At 42.4% G+C, this 19,031-nt stretch overlaps 3 protein-coding genes across 3 annotated transcripts; 1 reads left to right on the top strand and 2 right to left on the bottom strand.

Moving 5' to 3' along the window:
* Window positions 1-328: 328 nt before the first annotated feature.
* Window positions 329-2,201, bottom strand: slc18a3b (solute carrier family 18 member 3b). The gene has a single exon (XM_030098412.1). It carries the CDS (start codon window positions 2,194-2,196, stop codon window positions 628-630), a length of 1,569 nt encoding a protein of 522 aa, XP_029954272.1. The 5' UTR covers window positions 2,197-2,201; the 3' UTR covers window positions 329-627.
* Window positions 2,202-7,415: 5,214 nt separating this feature from the next.
* On the bottom strand, window positions 7,416-11,278 carry rgrb (retinal G protein coupled receptor b). The gene is made up of 7 exons (XM_030098044.1): window positions 11,069-11,278; window positions 10,678-10,834; window positions 9,258-9,379; window positions 8,899-9,052; window positions 8,695-8,812; window positions 8,006-8,119; window positions 7,416-7,834 (listed from the first exon to the last, which is right to left on the bottom strand). Exons 1-7 carry the CDS (start codon window positions 11,142-11,144, stop codon window positions 7,694-7,696), a joined length of 882 nt encoding a protein of 293 aa, XP_029953904.1. The 5' UTR covers window positions 11,145-11,278; the 3' UTR covers window positions 7,416-7,693.
* A 3,730-nt stretch (window positions 11,279-15,008) lies between these two features.
* Window positions 15,009-17,678, top strand: lrit1b (leucine-rich repeat, immunoglobulin-like and transmembrane domains 1b). The gene is made up of 4 exons (XM_030098043.1): window positions 15,009-15,130; window positions 15,482-15,942; window positions 16,136-16,441; window positions 16,609-17,678. Exons 1-4 carry the CDS (start codon window positions 15,009-15,011, stop codon window positions 17,676-17,678), a joined length of 1,959 nt encoding a protein of 652 aa, XP_029953903.1.
* The last annotated feature ends 1,353 nt before the right edge of the window (window positions 17,679-19,031 follow it).

Genomic DNA, 19,031 nt, shown 5'->3' with positions numbered 1-19,031 from the left:
TTCATAGAGGTCCACATATGTTTGAACAATTTACATTGTGCATATATCCACATATATACAGTTATTATTATTTTTTTTTTCATATTATACATTTAGTTTCAAACAACAGAAAAACACTTTAAATAAAAAGCTGTAACAGGCCCACTAGTTACAAAATGAAAACTGAAGAAAGACAGAAAAAAGAGGCCATTGATGTGCAAGTAAAAAACGTTTCCTCAAAGACTAAAAATATAGGCTATTTTGTGTGAGGGGGGGAAATGTGCTGCTTATAGTTGGTCCCATATGATCTTGTACGCACATTTATCTATTTATGTCTCCATTTTTTTTTAAGATACTCATTAATACACACAGTTTCAACATTATCTGATAGATCTCTCACAAAACTCCAGTTACACGTCCATGACAAACGCTACACAGACTTGTTGACACAATGAAATCACAGTCAAAAAAGAAAAGAGTAAACTTTGGAAAAACGGGTCACGCAATCATGATTTTGGTGATTGGGTGTTCATATTGCACATCGGTACTTACAAAAAGTTGAAATCACGAGATTAAAACCTGCCTGCCTCATCAACAAATCTCCTGGTGGGAATGTTCCGGGTGGCGCTCGGAGTGTGTGCGCCTGCTCTAAGTGTACTCCGGACCGGACGACTCCTCTGACAAGGACCGCTGTGCTTTGAAGGGGTCAAACCCGTTTTCATCTACTGACAGGCAGTTCCCCGCAGAACTGTAGCCTTTCTTTTTAGCTCTCCTCTCCTCCATCTTAATCGTGTCATACAGCCCCTGCGGAGCCTCCTCTAACAGGTTATCTCTCTCTGAGTAGGACGGTTTCATTTGGCACACGTTGCGCAGCAGCAGCAGGGCTGGCGCGTAAAGCACATTGACAAGACCCATGCCCAGATTAAGTTGTACAAAGCCGAGGGTGTGCACGATCTGCCCGGCTACAATGGGACCCATAGCATATGCAACGGAATAGGAGATATCTGCTATAGCGTAAACGCTACCGTACACAGAAACATGCCGCACGTCAACTAAAAACGCAAGCGTGGGCAACAGTGCAGTGTCTACAAGTGCAATGCCGAAACAAATGCCGCACAACGGGGCGATAAGCTGCCCGAAACTTTTGCATGCAGGGACCGTGCAGGAGCTCGCTCCTATGATAACCATGCCCAAGGCTCCGTAGAACCACTGCAGATGCGGACGCTGTGCTGCCAATTTTACGGTTATGTACACACCGAGGACATGAGGGAAGAAGGCTGGGAGCCAGGTAAGTCCCATTTCCCACTGAGAGGAGTGCATGGTGGTCTCCATCCAGTTGGCTATGGTGGGCTCCAGAAAGGCAAGGGGGATGTTGCAGACGGTGAGCGCCCCGGCCACCACAGCTATGTAAGGGTCAATCATGAGTCTGTAGATGGGGGTGCCGACTGGCATGTTCTCTCTAGTCCTGTTGGAGAAAGGCTTGATCACGGTCAGCAGCAGAAAGCCGTCCGCCAGGCAGATGCAGGCGAGCACGATGAAGGGCACTTTCTTGCCCGCGAACTCGTACAGGACACCCCCGAAGGGAGGCGCCACCAGGCTCCCGAAAGAGATAAACGCCAGGGCGATGCCGAGCGCCGTGCTCCTCTCCGCCTCCTCCGTGTACTTGTCTGCTATCATGGCGATTCCAGAGGTGTCCGCGAACGCAGACCCCAGACCCTGCAAACTTCTGGCCACAAAGAGAGTCGCATAGTTCTCCCCAACAGCAAATATACAGGTGGACACAAACATGACAGTGAGTCCAATTAAAAGTGGAATGTCATATCCGACCCGGTCTATGAAAGTTCCCGACAGCGGGTTAACTAACAGCTGGAGGATGGCCTTGGATGCAAAAAGTACTCCTATCTGGACATCTAAATTGTCCTTGTTGCTTTTGTCTTGGCTTGTGCTGTTGGCTGAGCTGTTGGGGTGCATCACAACGTGGACGTGCTCTGACTGCTCACTCTCCAGATCAGCAAGATAGTCTGGAATAATTGGCACGATTACCATGTAGAGCATATTGTCCAACAGAAGCGCCACGCAAACAATCACTAATATGATCCGTCTTTGCTGGTGAGGATCCCTCATCGCAGTGCCAAACTGCTTGGTTCTTTCGCCCATCTCGGACAGTTTTACAGCGGCTGATTTGGCCAGCCCGGAGGATCTTCCTTCTCCATCCATGGTGTGCTTTTCAGGAACGATTTTCGATTAAAAAAAAAACAAAAAAAGTAGTTGTGCTTCTCCCGTCTGTTTCCGCTCTTTCAACACCTCGGACGACTCATTGGTATTTTCTTTACATTGATGTTGTGCTCTCCGTCCTCACCTCGCCTGTGCGTAAAGGGAGAGGCGCAGAGGAACTTGGCTGCTTCATCGGTGAAGATGGCTTTCCTCCGCTTCCTCAACTCGTCCTCGGCTCTGCCTCGTCCGACGCTGTTTCATGATCTCCCGAGAAGTGACGTGATGAAATCGTCGGATTTCTGCACCTTGCAGAGATTTCGACCACTGTTCTTACATGGCAAAGTTTAGTTTGAATAGATTTCATCAGTTATTTGCAGCACCGCGGACGCGCAAACTGCCTCATCTCTGCGTTCATGCCTCCTGTCACCTGTGGCACTTTGGCGCTCTGCTCTGAGACCACGAGTGACTCCGTGGCCATTGGTGCACATTAACCCGCAGGTTTGGCGCTATTTTAGTCCCTTTTTTGTCTTCCCTTTTCACCAAGAGCTATGACGCATCACCAGCTTGCCCCCAAGTGGATCCCTTCGCCACTTGCCTCCTTTATGTTAATTTCCAACCGTGGCAGCAATCACTTCAACCAATAAGAGTCGGTGAGCACGACAAGAGCGAGCTTAGAGAAAATCTTTGTATTCAGAATGACCAGTATGTGGCTCTTGACTTTGATGTTACGGAAAAGTACAATGTTCCATACTTATAGAGATTTACGCACACGAGCAGCACGTGCTTTTCAGGGAAATATGCTTAACACTATCTAAACGTTAAAGGAAAAATCGTCAAACATACAACAGCCTACACAAGACTATTCAGGTTTTTCTCTTATGAACAATAAAGTCTGACTGTAAACACAATATAGATTAAAAAGCTATTTTAAAGATAATAATTATGAACGCAGTGTCTTCTATGATTTTAGAATCCTTTTTTAAACAGACGATTTATGTATGCGTTCACATAAAATTTGACTGAATAATTCATGAAACGCCCAAGGAAGTGATTGTGGTTTAGTGAAATTGCCTGTCCTGCTTTGAATATTCAGTGAAACCGCGCACCGGACACGAACTCATCCGCCCGCTGCTGCTGGAGCGGACAGGATTTCAGCACCACGGAGCGGTGGACAGCTCCGCTCAGCACGCGAAACAGCTCAGGTTTGCAGGTTTGACAGTTTGGGCAAGAACACGTAGAACAGCAACACTTCTGTTTCCTGTTTAGAACACAAGTGGAAACCTAATGTCCGAAATGGGAAGAAAGGAAAAAAAAAAAAAAAATCCCTGAGCCTGATGCGTGCAGCTCCTGTCCCGGAGTGCACAAGTCAGAAAAGCAGTAGATCTGCATTCGTTTAGGCACTGGTGACACCTTGTGGATAGAATTGAAAAGCACATATCACGATGTCACAACTCTGGAAATTTGTTTAATTTGCACACACTGTCCGACTGAGTCTGAAAATAGATCAATGATTCATATCAGTTGACAGTAAATCCTAATACTTTTAAGCATTAACATACTAACATTTGCGCGCGCGCGCGCGTGTGTGTGTGTGTGTGTTCTCCCCACCTTACCTCTACCCAAAGCTGGTGAAGGAAGAAGAACACAGAGGATTTGTGGATTTAGAAAGTTTAAAATACATGTAACTACTCAATGTTTCAAAAACATGTCTCACCTCCTGCCCGTAGAGGGCAGCAAAAGCTTGAAAATAAAAAATAAAACAAAGTCGTCATGTCGAGTCACCTTCCCCGCGCCCACTCTGAGGATCACCTGATTGGATCTTCCTCTTCAACAGCAAAACAACACGCCATCAGAAATGAAGTGAATTGGTTCACAGGGTCGTATTTGAAAATTAATTACTGGACAAACATTTTCGCTTGAAAAAAAAACAACAACAGAGTTCTGATTATATTGTCAGTAATGATAACATCACTTAGGACAATTAAACCAAGACACACTTCATTGGTTTATTGTCAACTTTGTAGTGTGTATTACAGATGAATCCTGCAAAGAAGAATATAGAAGAAAAAAAAAACAGTTTTGCCACAATCAATCCACAGTGAAATTTCCAAATATCATAGATACATAAGTGGAAGGATTAGGATTATTTCATAAAATGGATTTGGATATTTTTCCTGCTTTATTAACTGCAGGCTACATTATTATCCTAAGTTAAATTTACCAAATTGCTCAGAATATCTGACAGGAAAACTCATTTTTTAAGTTGCACATCAGAACTTGTTCAATAAACAGAATTCAGAGGATTATTTGAATCATAATAAAGCAACAGGGGGGAAATTATCACACCGCAGGAAATAACTGATATAAATAGCAGTCTGCGAGACACTTAGAATCTCATCTTTATCAGTTTGGTGAAGTTACAGATGTTGTTTTGGCCTGACAATGAGAAACTGCAAATGAGAATGAAAGAAGACTAAACAAAATACATATCCAGTGATGCACATTTAATCTTATTCTTCAAAAGTGTTTCATGAAAATGGCCAAATGGATATGAAACATTGACATTCTGATGTAATAAAATCACATTTTCACCCTGAAACCGTTGAAAGCAATAGATTCGATGTACACCAGCATTATGTAAGAGATAAACCCAGCTCCAGGTCCTGGTTTTAATCATGTGACGTGTTTGCCTTCAGTCTGTGATATAACCTGACCCGTGGACTTCAATATATAAAGTTCAATACTCTGATAAAATAGCCTCAACTTTGAGCAGGATTGAAACTTACAAGAGTAAACAAGTTCTTATTTTGACATTTTTGTCAATGCAAACGGGCGGAACTGCACCTCTCAAGCCAACAGAGTTAAGGCGAACAGTGTTTTCCCTCACTTGACCCTCTGTGCTGTAGTTGTCTCTCACTACTGATCCAGTGCATTTCAGCGGGGTTGATCCTATTCAATTGAACTAGTTCTAGTGATATGATTTGGGTGTATAAGGTCATATAAAAAGATGTAGAAAGTCAGAAATGTAGAGAGGACTGTGGTCGTCAAAACTTGCAATGCACACAAAAAGGAGTGAATGGAAATTACAGGAAACTTTTGAGTCAAATGCTTCAGATTAAGGTCACATGGAGTTGTGGTATAGTCTAAAATTGCGCACTTCAGATTAAATGGTGACACCAAATTTCTTGCAGGTGTGGATAAGAGTGTGTGGTTGTGGTTGCTGTGTGTGTCGAATGATGGACTGACCTGTCCAAGGAATTCTCTGCCTCTCATCCATATTCAGCCTGGATTAGATGCAACTCTCAGGACCCTCGGTTTGATAAAAGCAAGACCCACAGATGCTTGACATCAAACATTTGTCCTTCAACGTGTAATTTCAAAATGAATCTCAGTGATGTGATTAATAAAAAATGTCCCAGTGCTCTTAAGGTCAGATTTTGACTGTGATTAACTGAATCACATGTGTGAGCCCATGTGCGACAGCGCCGCTGTCTGTACAGTGTTCAGACAGATGTTTTCCTTTTTTAAACCCCTCTGTCTGTTTCTGTCATTAGATTGATTAGCTTTGCTGGTCTAAATCGAGACTCCGGTGAATAAGAAAAGCTTGTTGTCTGACTTTTTTCTTGGTACAATGAGACGGAACAAAGCTCAGTGTGGCTAAATCTGTCTGCTACAAGACCAACTTCTTTCTTCCGGTGTGCTTGCTCGCTGCTATAACCATCCACGGCTTTGACTGAATTGGATCACTAACCCACACACTCTCATGTAATCAGCCGTCAGCGAAAAGGACAACGGCTTCTGAGAATCTATCACTAATCTGCTGGATTCTTCAGGCTCCCCTGAGGAAAGCTGTGATCTTACAGGGTAAAAGTCGAGCAGCTTTGAGGGAGAATATGAGTACGCCCACCGTCCGACAGCAGGATTCCCATTAGGCCAAAGGACAGATGACCCAGATGACTGTTAAGCTCTGTAGGTGAACAGCAATACATCCTGACTCAGCTTCCAGTCTACTTCCATCATTCAGCTGATATTCACCGTCTCTGTGCCACAAATTAATATTTAAGGCTTTTCATTTTATTTTTATTTAGTTTGTTTTATCTATATTGATAAATGAAATAACAAGAATGCAACAAGATTTAAAGATTGAAAAATTATGTACAGAACAAAGTCTTGTTTCTATGCAGCCTCCTCTATTTTGTGATTGATCAGAAAATGCAGTCCTCTGATTTTCAGCATGTTGTGTCTGTGATAGTGTAGCTACAAGCAATCCACCGATCCGTACACGTCTGACTTAATGAACCTTAACACCTGTTTCAGCAACACACACGTTCAATGCAGGGCTGCATCACTCCGGTCTGTGTTTCACACATCACGGCATTACTATTTCAGGACTGTTGACACTGCAACGGGCGGAGCGGATTGCAGATGAATCCAGCCCTGTTAGATCACACCGCCGCTGACGGTGAGAGGATTTCACCTGCCGACGACAACGTCACCGCCGAGGTCAGTGTGACACAGACTTTGTTTCTGCGCGGCTTATTTCTGGGGTGGATGCGTTTAGCGGGTTGGAGAACGCAGTGGTGCCGTCATTAGGCCTCAGAGGCTTCACTGACTGTAACGCTTGTCGTAAATGTGGCGTTTAAAAAGACAGCAGGCGTCAAACTGCCAATAATAACACTACTTTACATTAAAGAGATTAATAACTCCTTTTCAGTTCTTTTATATGCAGAACAAGAGATATTTTTTAGTGAGTACTGGTGGAGATTAAACAAAAAAATGAATCCATCCATCAGTGTTTACGTCACCACGAGATTTTTAAAGCCTCGGTGCCACAAGTTTCACAAATAAGCTTTTTCTAAATCCTTCACAAGCAGCATTCATCTACTGATCAAGTAACCAAATTTGGTCATTTGCCTGAAAAAGGGTTAAATTCAAGCCCAAGATGACGGATTATGATTTGCCTCAGCAGCCATGCTTACAACCTGGTCAGTTTGCGTCCCGAGGAATTCAAGTCCCCGCTGCCTCAGGTGAAGCATAATTACATAATAGAGTCTTAGCACACTAAATGCTTCCTGACTATTTATAAAACTTACATCACAGCTCGCAGTGCGCTGAACAACACAATCGATTCATCTGTTTCGTTAAAGCTCGGGACTTCCGCGTCATGAAAATGGGATCTCTAAAAACTTCTCGCTTTAAGATAAATGAAGCATTCGGTAGAAGAGAGGCAGCATCTGTGTTTATTGTGAGTGGTTTCAGTGTGGACGGAGAGTTGCTGGAGAACAAGGAGAAACGACCTGCGGCGCATTTTGCAGATTTACACGAATCCAGTGTGAGTTCAAGGGACTGCAGTTTGATTTAGTGTCAAGTAAGAGGTACGAAAACGACACGACTGTACAGACATCCTCATGGCTCGGGCACTTAACAACATCTTAGCATGTAAGCAGGATGAGTCGACGTTGGCACTAGACTTTTTTCTTTTTCTACAAGCGTTTTCATCTCATTTAGACTTCTTGAGATTAGGCTCAACAATCTTCTGTCCAGTGAGGAAGTTCCAAACGCCTCCGCGGTAAAACTCATTCCCAAATGAGTAGAGGAGGGCGTTGAAGATCGGGTTTGTCTTTGCAACAACTGGAAGCACCTATGAAAGAAAAACAAACAAACATTATTTCAGCCATTTATAACATTAATGACACTGATCAACGTGAGTTTGATCTTTTGGTTCTCATTGGAAGCGTCATTAAATTGCAAGTAAAATCAAGAAAATGTCTCCTCCTTTTGATTTCGTCTGAGTTTCGATCCAAACACTCACCATCCTGAGCTTTGGAGACACCACCTTCACGTTCTCGAAGCAGGCGTAGATACACATGAGGACATACGGGCCCCAGCACATCAGCATGACCCTCAGAGGCACACTGGTGTTAAACTACAGCAAATAAGAATCCACAGTGTTACATGTGATACAGTGGATTTACATTCCAACAATGTTGCACAAACACTATTAGGCAACAAGTACCGAACACATTTTAATGAACAAGTTCTTTTTTATAGCAGCTGTTGCAATGGATGGATGGAAATAATGGAAATGCTAAATTTATATAGTATAATTTACAATGAAAAAAAAAACAATGTGTTAAATTCTTATTACGAGTTCATTTTTTCCATATTTTGTCCACCCTTTCACTGTTTCTATTCATGTTCGAGGTAAACACTCTTGTTCTATGGTTGTTTAGTCATTTTTGTAAATTTACTTACCAGACTGTAGTCATAATAAAACATTCCTGTTTCATTTAAATCACATAGAGTATCGAGTTAAAAACTAACCATACACTCTGTTATGTCTGACTGTCAGGTAAATGTTTGCTTTTTTGGTCGAACTATACTAAATATAACTCTACTTGTTGTTGTTCTTCATAGGCAAGTAAAAAAAGCTGACAACAGATTTAGTAGATTTAGTTCTTCCTGTGAAACGAGAAAAAAAAAACACCACAGCACATTTACCCTGTGGTGATGGATCTTCTTGAAATGTTTGTGGATGGCATTGTAACACGACAACATGGTGAAAGCTGGGAACATCAAGTAGAGCAGCACCAGAGTCAGCATGTAGGTGACGTAGTCCCTGTTCAGTGGGAACAAACGGGTTAAATAGTTCCCTTCAGAGTTAACGGACTGCAATCCCACAATTAGGAGCAAATGTTTCTCTACCTGTCCCCTCTGGTGTAGTCCAGCGTGCAGCACGTCCTCATGGGCTCAAAGTCATACACGCCCCATCCCATGAGAGGCACGGCGGCCCAAAAGATGGAGAGAATCCAGATGATAGCGCTCATCGTCACAGTGGTGCTCCAGAAAAGCTTCTGTCCTGCAGGAGAAACACATGGAACCTATCAGATTTACTGGGCTTCACTATGAAGGCTCAGCAGCTGCAAAACTGTATCAACTGACTCATTTTTCCAACTGGACAGCAATGATCATACATTAAACTGATGAAAAATAAATCTTCTAAACTATCTTTACTATTGCTACGGTGCCGTTTTAGTGGATTGTGAGTTTTGCTTTGCTCTCACGGGTGCAGTACTGGTGGTATCTGTCCCAAGCGATAGCAGCCATGAAGCTGATGGAGGCCAAGACTGAAATCATCCCCTGGAAACCGTGATAGGCGCAGCCCTCTTGACCGAACGGCCATTGCCTAAAGAGGGACAAAGATGGGTGTGTCAACAAATAGCATGCAGATGCAAAACTGACTCATAACAACAGTACAATAGAGAGAAAATGGCACATAAGGTTAGTTTCCTTTTAATCAATGCAGAAGAAAGTGCATTTTATTGTCCAATTTAGACGAACTATTGATTCTTGGTGGAGAATCCAACATAATGCTGGGACATAATCCAACATAATCCATGATGGGAGGCATTGATGTGAGTCATGACAAATTAAAGGAAACAATCAGTTTTGGTTGTTTTTGTTTTTTTTACTGGATTAATTTCAGATAGACTTACTATATTGACTGACTAACATACCAAATCATAAACACAGACACTGGGATGAAACAGCATCGACATGAATGCATGATTATGAAACTCAATTTATAAACTTTTGTCCTTTTGTTCGCCTACTTTTTGCATTTTGGATTCTGCCCTACTGTGTGTCAGTATTGAGCACAACATGCACAGATCAGCAAGGAGGCAGCAAACAATTTAAATCAGGGCTCCAAAGTAACTAATGAGCATGTAGTCTTAGTTTTCTCATCACAGTTTGGTAATTGCTCAAAGAAATTTAAATGTTCAGACTAAATGCATTCAGGTTTATGAAGTTTGGACTGAATAATATAGGCACTGATAAGCTTCTGCTTCAGCCTACTCCTTTTGGGCTTTTATTGAATGGTTGCATATTCTTGTTCATATGTTTGTTATGTGATATGCCCAAATAAATGAAACGAAACGAAAAAAAAAAAATCATTATAGGACATTGTTGGTCTGTTAAGGAACTTAATGAAGCAATAATGTGCTCACATGTTCATAAAAAGGGTGTCAATGGAAGAAAAGTTACTGATCTTGCATGTGTTTTGCAGATACGTGAAGTACGGTAAATATTTTTCAGATAACTTTTTATTTGTTAGTTGTATTTTCTACTTGCCACATTCATAAAACCGGTTTTTAACTATCGGTCACAGTTGTCGATACTGAAGCTGCAGGAATTGAAGAATTTCAGAGGGATCCAGTTGCTCACTGATGGTTATAGTCCTTTCAAAATATCAGCTTTAAATGCAATCCATAGTGTTTTTAAGTCCAACCAAGTTATTATCAGTTCAGTTCAGTTCAGTTCAGTTCAGTTTGTGAAGTGCAAACATGTTTTTGCATAGTCCAAAAAGTTTTTATGGGTTTTTTTTCTATATGAGATCATTTCATAATCTTTAGATTTACAAAATGAATCAATCAAATCTGTACCTCTACTTTTCAAAATGACAGAATTCTAGGTGTCTCAAACCTGAGGTAACTGGCATATGCAGCTGTGAGTCCATTAATATTCAAGCTGAGGTCAGCCAAGGCCAGGTTGAACACAAAGAAGTTGCTGGGGTTGCGCATCTCCTTCACTCTGAGATAGGACACGATGCTGATGGCATTGAGGAAGAATCCCAGCATGCCTGGAACAGAAAACAAGAGGATCAGATGTCCCTGCTATCACATTTACCTACTCACCCAGTGCCAATAAACGTGTGCCGTAAATTACTGTTTCTGATTGCAATTTGGATTTTAAAAACATTTTCACTGTTTTTGCGCACATTTCCTGGACTGACTGGACCTTTATTCCCCGGTGGCTCTGTCCCTTTAAATCCCTGCACACAGAACCCTTTCCGTGTTGGTGATCGCTCTCTTACCTCCAACCAGGAGCGCAGTGCCGAATGTAAACATGTCAAACTCCGAGAAACCCTCCGGTAAAGTGTACGCTGCCATGTTGAAGCGCGCGAGCCAAACTTTCACCGACGGACACTTTCCCTGCTGCGCAGCAAATAACTTTTTGCCTACAAAATGGCGCCTTTTAAAGGCTCTTTCACGTGAAAAAGCATAAAGACTAATCTGAGTAACCCCCCCCCCCCTCCCCCTCCCCTTCTTTCCCTCTTTTGCAATCCCCCGAAGAATGTCCTAACGAGCGGAGCGGGCGTCCCTCAAAACTCCTGCAGGCACACCAAAGTTTGCGCAGAAGTTGTTGATAAGTCTCTGTCTGATGAGTCCAGGGGTTTCGTTCCCTCAACTCCTGAGACAAATCAGGGAAGAGAATGGAAACATGGGAAATGTTGTTTTTTTGACCCCAAAGCCAGGTTAGAGTCCTTCAACTGAAAACACAGCAATCAGCGTTGACCTTTGAATGCAGGTCACTGATATCCTCTCTGTGTTTTTGCGCCTCTGTCGCTCCAGCTTGAGAAAACTTCTTTCCTCAAGATGGAGATTTCCTCCACTAGTGTTGTTTGGGGTCAATCTCAGGTCACGCCAGTTTAATCCCTCAGTCCAAAGACATGCATATTAAGTTTATTGTGGCGAACTCTCAGTGAGGAGGGGAGAGATCGTGGATGGGCGTGTTCCAGTCTCCTCAAACAATGGCAGTGTTCCAAATAAAGGCAACAGCTGTTGTGTTGTGTGGTTTGCTCAAGTTTGCCCATTGCCTTACTTTTTAAGTAATTCAACAGCATAACACAGATTTCACTGATTTCTATCTGTCTGGTTTAGAGTGAAACAGGTTTGTCTGCAAAGCTGTTACGGGTTTGTTCATATTCAGGGTATAAACTGGTGAGCTGAAACAGTTTTTAGCGTTTTCCCTGAGAACTGATATCAGATTTTAACTGTGATATTCAAAAATGGTAGTTTTCATTCATAAACTACTTGAGAAGTCTGAGGTCAAAGGTCACCTCATTCACTAAATCTAATTAAATAGTTGTAAAAAAAATAATTTAAACAATCAAGGGCAGCTGAAAAGCGAGCTCTGGCTCCCACAGCAGCCCGGAGCATTTTAAAATGTAGCATTTGGGCAGAGTCTGATTGCACCACTAATCTGCCCGCAGATTACCACAAACTCATTAACTATGGAGTAATGATGTGTCCCAATGGGCTTATAATACCCTTTTCTCAAACTGCCCATATTGTCATGACTGAAAGATCAGCGTTCGCCGCAGTCACGGACTTCCTCACGTCCAAGAAGAGCAAGCTTAACGCTGCATCTGCTGCTCCGACACATGGGGCCACTGAAACGCATGGCGTCTGACAGATAAACGGACAATTTGGAGCATCTGATTTGTATCAGAATATTTGTCTGCTGGCCTTAATCTCAATACGAGGCCTGGAAAAGTTGATTGTTTTTGAGCAGGTGTGAAGTCATACAGGCTCGTAAAATGGCCAATTTCGTCAGTGAAACATCCAATCTGTTAGTCTACTGCAGCTGATGCTGATGAGACTGGAGCCAGTCTGAACTGAAAACATGAACACAGAGGACGGATCTGCTGGTACGACGCATAATCTGCATTGTTTTGTGTTTTCAAAAACGTATTTGCTGATTGATCTTCTATCCCAGCATCATCTGAGTTCACCTTCTCATCATGTGTGGTTACAAATGCATAAATAAAAGAAACCAAATGTGGATCTGTAAATAACCTCATGTTAACTTCTATGAAAAAAGAATTTGTGCCGTGGTTAAACTCAAGTCCATTGGCAAATAGTTAATTACTCCAACATAATCTGCTGGCTTTGCAATGAAACAAAGGTTTCACTGTTGAGATTATATTTGTGCCAAAAGACCAGAAGATCATTAACAAGGAAGACAGAAATAAAACAAATGGTTTTGTTTTCAAAAATTGAGAAAATATAGACGGATGAATGGGTTACTAGAGGTTATTTAGTCACACAAAGCTTTAAAACTTTCATGAGTTTTTCAGTTTGTTATTAATTTCTACTGTCTGATCATTTTAAACATTTAACACATTGATATTAGATTTTATTTTTTATTTCACTGATGTATTTTTAGAAGACGGCTCTCTGTAACCTGCTCCCACTCAGAGAAAAGCTCGGTAGGGAAGACTCCGGGTTTAAGGTTGCCCTGTTTGGGACAGCCCTCCCGACAGAAAAGAAACAAAGACTGATAATTAAGTGACGGAGGGATGACTGGATTAAAGGATTTGAAATCCGGCAGTGCCGCCGTGTCCTTTAACCTCTGCACCTGTGGAAAAACCCCTCAGAGGATTTGAAAACACATCTGCCATCTACAAAGTGTGTCACTCTGAACACGGACGTTTTCTGCTTTTTGTGACTGAATACTTACACGTTTTTTTTTTTTAACTATCCAGTATAACAGCTACCAAAGGTTATCAAGCAGATGTGAAAAGTGTTTTAATGTACATCTAATCCCAGCCAGTTTTGAATTATTCCAAATAAACGTGTCAGTACATCAGTGGTGTCCAGTCCTGATCCTCAGCCCCAGAGCCCTGCATGTTGTAGATGCTGACCTGTACACCTGATTCTGAAGAGCAGCCCTGGATCGAGCAACACTCCTATAAATAACCTGGGAAATTTCACACCGCCATCTAGTGGTGATAATGCAGTACCATTTAAGGACAGGACATGTACTTCCTGTTTTGACAGTCATTTGTATAATCATTCACAGAAAAGATTAAAGTTTTCTATAGTTAGAACTTGTGTCTCTGGTTAGAAAAACTTTGTAATTTTAGAAAATATTGTAATACAGTAAACACTACTTAAGAAATATTTCATGTCTATTGATGTGAAATACGTGCAACATGCACGTATAATAATAATAATAATAATAATAATAATAATAATAATAATAACAATAATAATAATAATAATAATAATAATAATAATAATAATAGTAATAAAGGATAATTATTCGAATGCAATTTGGCTATTTACAGAAAGCAGTTTCAAAGTACAATGTTTCATTTCAACAGATGTTACAAAACTTCTTGAAGGATCTGGTTTGCAGTACTCGTTGATTCCGCCCTTATTTGTTCACACTCAAACAAAATATTAATGTGGACGATGCACAAAAGGGAAGCTCACTGGAAAACCATGAAGCAAAACCAAAGCAAAACAAACCAAAAAAAATGTATAGAGCATTTATTAAAATAAATCACAAAAAATATAGAGCAGATTGATTTAGCAATCACTCGAAATTGAAACATGTCCTCCAATTAAAATAAGAAAAATCAGTTGGTGGGTTTGACATACTCAGTCCATTTAGTCAAAATGTATTGAATCTTTATTGTGTTTATTTCCATCATCATTCTGTTCCAATCATTCCATTATTCCAATCATCAATAGTAGGAGGAGAATGAATATCCGCTTCCTGTACTGAACATTTCATTTCCTGTTAAAATTACCTGTTGGATAACCACCCAACCTACACTGCTAAAAGTACTGAACCAGCTGAAACACATTGTAGGTAATGACTGTAAACTGGACCAAATGCAGTAGATTTAAATATTCTAATATAATGATCCATCTCATTATCAATCATCCAATGAGTGGTTTGAAAATGTTTCTTTGAAACTGAAAAGTGAAAACCATGCAGCCTATCAGCTTCCAGGAAGCAATAGCCTAATCGTGTGAATGAAAATAACCCAAGTCCCTCTCTAATCCCTGCCTATCCTTTTTATCTGAGGACTCAGACCAGTCCGAGCAGTGTGGAGCTGCGAGCCTGCAAACCACCACCATGCATCCGATGTCCCGTTAGATCGACCACCTTCAGCCCCCAGTTCCCCCCCTGAATTGTAGTTTAGTTGCAATAGTGACTAGTTGCTTGCAGGGGGAAACATGAATCGACACTTCACTGCTGCTTTTTGTTTGGCTCTAGTGTTTTTCCCCTTGTTGAGCAGGTCATGTCCTGCACAGTGCAGCTGCTTCTTCCACAAACTCAGCGATGGATCTAAAGCAAGGTAAATTCTTTTTTTTTTTTTCTTCTTTAAACTAAATTCATTGCCAGTAGGGCTGTTTTATTATAAACTGGGTTTCAGTGTAGCTTTACTCTATTCAGTCACTCTGCAGTGGAGGATTAACTTGGAGTTGCTCTTTAATCTTCTTTGCTTGTTACTGTGAACAATAGGCCACTACGTTTTTTTTTCTCTCAAACTGAACTATATTATATTTAAAGAAAATGCAATTTTAAGGTGACTTGTTTTATGTGAAAACCACTGTTTGATTCTTAGGCTTTAAAGTAGTTCAAATATTAATCCAAAAACTGTGTTGATCTTACTTTTATTGTTTTCTTCTACTGTTATTTCTTGCAGGAGCGTGCTTTGCAATGACCCGGAGATTACAGTGATCCCGCCAAATTTCCCCACTGACACATCAAAGCTGCGCATCGAGAAGACAGCAATCACGCGGATTTCCAGCGACAACTTCCACTACCTCAATAATCTGGAGTTTCTTTGGATGTCTTTCAATTCACTGAATTCACTGACAGCCGACAGCTTCCGGGGACTTTACAACCTGATTGAGCTGAGGCTGGACGGAAACGCGCTCACCTCCTTCCCCTGGGGTTCTCTGACTGACATGCCAAACCTGAGGCTCCTTGATTTACACAATAACAAGATCTCCACCATCCCAGCTGAAGCAACCGCCTACATAAAGAACATCACCTATCTGGACCTGTCGAGCAACAGCCTGGCGACCATTCCCGGTGACGTTCTCACCCTGTGGCTGAGCGTGAAGCCGTCCCAGGAGAGCGACTCCTCCAAACTAATTCTAGGTGAGGATAATGCTGTGACATTTTGGGACATTGGGAAGTGTGTTTTTTAAGCTGCCTTGCACGGTGACCACTTCACTGACATCAGCAGTGTTTAAAGCTGGGTTCGGGATTAGTCTAATTATAGTTATTGTCTGTGCTGTGTTGGACTAATTCTGTTTATTTTAACGTGCTGTGCGAACTCTTTCCTCTGCAGGTCTTCATGACAACCCGTGGATGTGCGACTGTCAACTGTACGATCTGGTCCAGTTCCAGAAATCCCCCTCGTCGTCCGTGGCGCTCATAGACACGCGGCTGAAGTGCGCCGACCCGGAGAGCCTGTCCGGGGTTCTGTTCACCGAAGCGGAGCTGCAGAGGTGCCAGGGCCCCCGGGTGCACACGGCTGTAGCTCGAGTCCGGAGCTCGCTGGGCAACAATGTCCTCCTGCGCTGCGGTACCGTCGGAGTTCCCATTCCCGAGCTGTCCTGGAGCCGCGCCGACGGCAAGAAAATGAACGGCACCAGTGAGTTAGTTTGTTCATTTTTATTTTTATTTTTTCCCAGGATTAATCCAGATGTGCTTAAATTAGAACATTTATTTCAGTCCCAGTAAAAGTGTCAATGAGATTAAAACTATTGTTCCCGTGCTAATCTGCTTAACTCTTTGGATGTCTCCTTTTCGATTTTTCAGTTCAGGAAGAGGTCTCAAAGGAGGGCATCATCTGGTCGATTCTCAGCGTGCCCGCCGTCTCTTACCGCGATTCTGGGAAGTACGTGTGCAAAGCGACCAACTTCGTGGGCACCGCTGACGCCATCATCTCCCTGGTCATCACAGACTCCATTCGGTCCGAAGAAGCAGGTGGCGCTTCCCCCAAGAGAGCGAGAGGGAAGAGGCCTGGCGGCATTGGACGCGCGGCATACCAGGAGAAGCTCATTGCCAGATATGTCCCACCGCCGACCAGCGCAGCTGCGCAACCCATCATCGAACCCCTCAACGGCAAAGGCGTGACGGGGAAGTATGAGATTGAGAGCTACAGCGTCTCCGATGGAGCTTCGCAGGGAGCAGGCAAGGCGTCAGACCTTCAAAAGTCCGTGGAGGTGCCGCCGGATGCTTTGAGTAACTTGGCAGCTAATGCCTCCTCCTTACAGCAAGCCCCTGAGAAAAGGGTGGTGCGATCGGTGAAAGTGATCGGCGACACGGACCACACCGTCTCGCTGAACTGGCGGGCTCCGACGTCCACGAACACCACGGAGTTTAGCGTCCTTTACGCAGTGTTCGGCGAGAGGGACATGCGCCGGATCAATGTGGGCGCCGGAAAGAACCGCATCACGATCGACGGCCTTGTGCCAAAGACAAAGTACATTGCTTGCGTTTGCGTCAAAGGCCTGATCCCCAAAAAGGAGCAGTGCGTAATCTTCTCAACAGATGAGGCGGCGAGCGCCAGCGGCACTCAGAAGCTCATCAACGTGGTGGTGATAACCGTGGCGTGTGTGATTGCCGTCCCCCTGACACTCATTGTTTGCTGCGGGGCGATCAAGAAACGCTGCCAAAAACTGCTGGGGAGACAAACCAAGGAAATGCAGGACTCGTACGTCACGTTTGAGACCCTCGCCCCAAACGCCAGAGCCAGAGGGATGGAGGGCGAGTACCTCACCCGGCTGAATCCCGACGAGTCCAACAGGCTGCTCTCGGCGAGGTCAAGTGTTGACTCGGAGGCCACAGCCAGGACTGAAGGGCCGCCCAATGAGTACTTCTGCTAGAACCAAACATATCCCTCCGTTGTAAGAGGACACACTTTCTAACCGCCTGCAGTGTGAATGGAAAAACCGTCGTGCTGCTCAAAGACTCTTCAGAGGACACTGTTAGCGTTGGACATGCTGTGTGACGATATTTCACAGCTGTGAGTGAATAAAAAAGGGAACTTATACACAGAGGCTCAGATTTACTATATAAATGTGGTGTACATGTGTAAAAATAACTTTTTTTTTTTTTAATTCACCCAGCACTTTGAACGGTGATGTTTTTCGGAGAAAATATCTTGATAATTTTTGATCATGAAACTCTGTTAAACCCATTCAATATTTATTATTTTTTTTTTTCCAAGATACATGTAACCTCAGCATTGTGTTTGAATCTTTGAAGCACAAAGTATTACGGCAACCAGCAGTTTAGTCCATTTTGTATGTCAGTACCACGTCCATGTGCCAGCTTTACTGTTGGGTCCAAAACTTAAAATACAGTATGTTTTATAATGTGCAACTATTTCTAACCTGAAACATATGTGTATGCATAAATGTACTATATGTTTTTTTTTTTTTTAAATAAAAACAAAATACATGAAAAAACATGTATTGATACCTGCTTACAACTTCATTTTGCGCACAGTAAAAATTCTTTGTAAAAAAAAGAAGTGCTTAAGTGCATTATACAGCTATTTTGAGGCAGGCTACATAGCGTGAAATGTTTTTATGATTAAAAAATTTGTTTTTAAAGAAAGATTTCTCAGAGCTTGCAGTTGAAAGTGAAAATGCAGTTTCCAAATATGGAGGAGTGAGGTCTTGGAGATATAATTGATTGGCATTACAAAAACTCTGTTCCTATCCATTGTTTTAACCGGATAACACATCATTTTTTATCTTAAAAACCACTTCCCAGATACAAATCTATATAAAACATCCTAATATACTGCATGACATTGAATTTGAAACTTAAAGATTATTCTATTTAACTATAATTGTAGTTATTTAAAATGCTTGGACATAAAAAAAAAAGTTAAAGATTAAAATGACAGTGAGGTAGATCCTATGTTTTAACACTTGTAGTGTTCACTAATTCGGCCTTTAACAACCTGAGTGGCGACCAGCGTTGAGCTTATTGAGGTCAGATTACAGCTCTTTCCAGACATCTGTCTCTGTCGCTGTGCAGCCCTCCCTCTCAGCGCCGCTAAGCCTGACGGGCTCCGGTTCGCTTAATACAGATGGACCTCCTGTCCTGACAGCGCTACGGCCTCGGCGGGGCAAGGAACGAATTCAATTACAGTGATGCACAGCATTTAGGAGAAGTTGTTCCTGAAAATAAACAAAACAAAATGAAAAGCATCTTTTGATGAAGAA

This window comes from Salarias fasciatus, chromosome 8 (assembly GCF_902148845.1).
Source record: "Salarias fasciatus chromosome 8, fSalaFa1.1, whole genome shotgun sequence".
Lineage (NCBI taxonomy): Eukaryota > Metazoa > Chordata > Actinopteri > Blenniiformes > Blenniidae > Salarias > Salarias fasciatus.
Note: the sequence above shows the minus strand (reverse complement) of the source record. Positions and strands in the feature narration are given on the sequence as shown.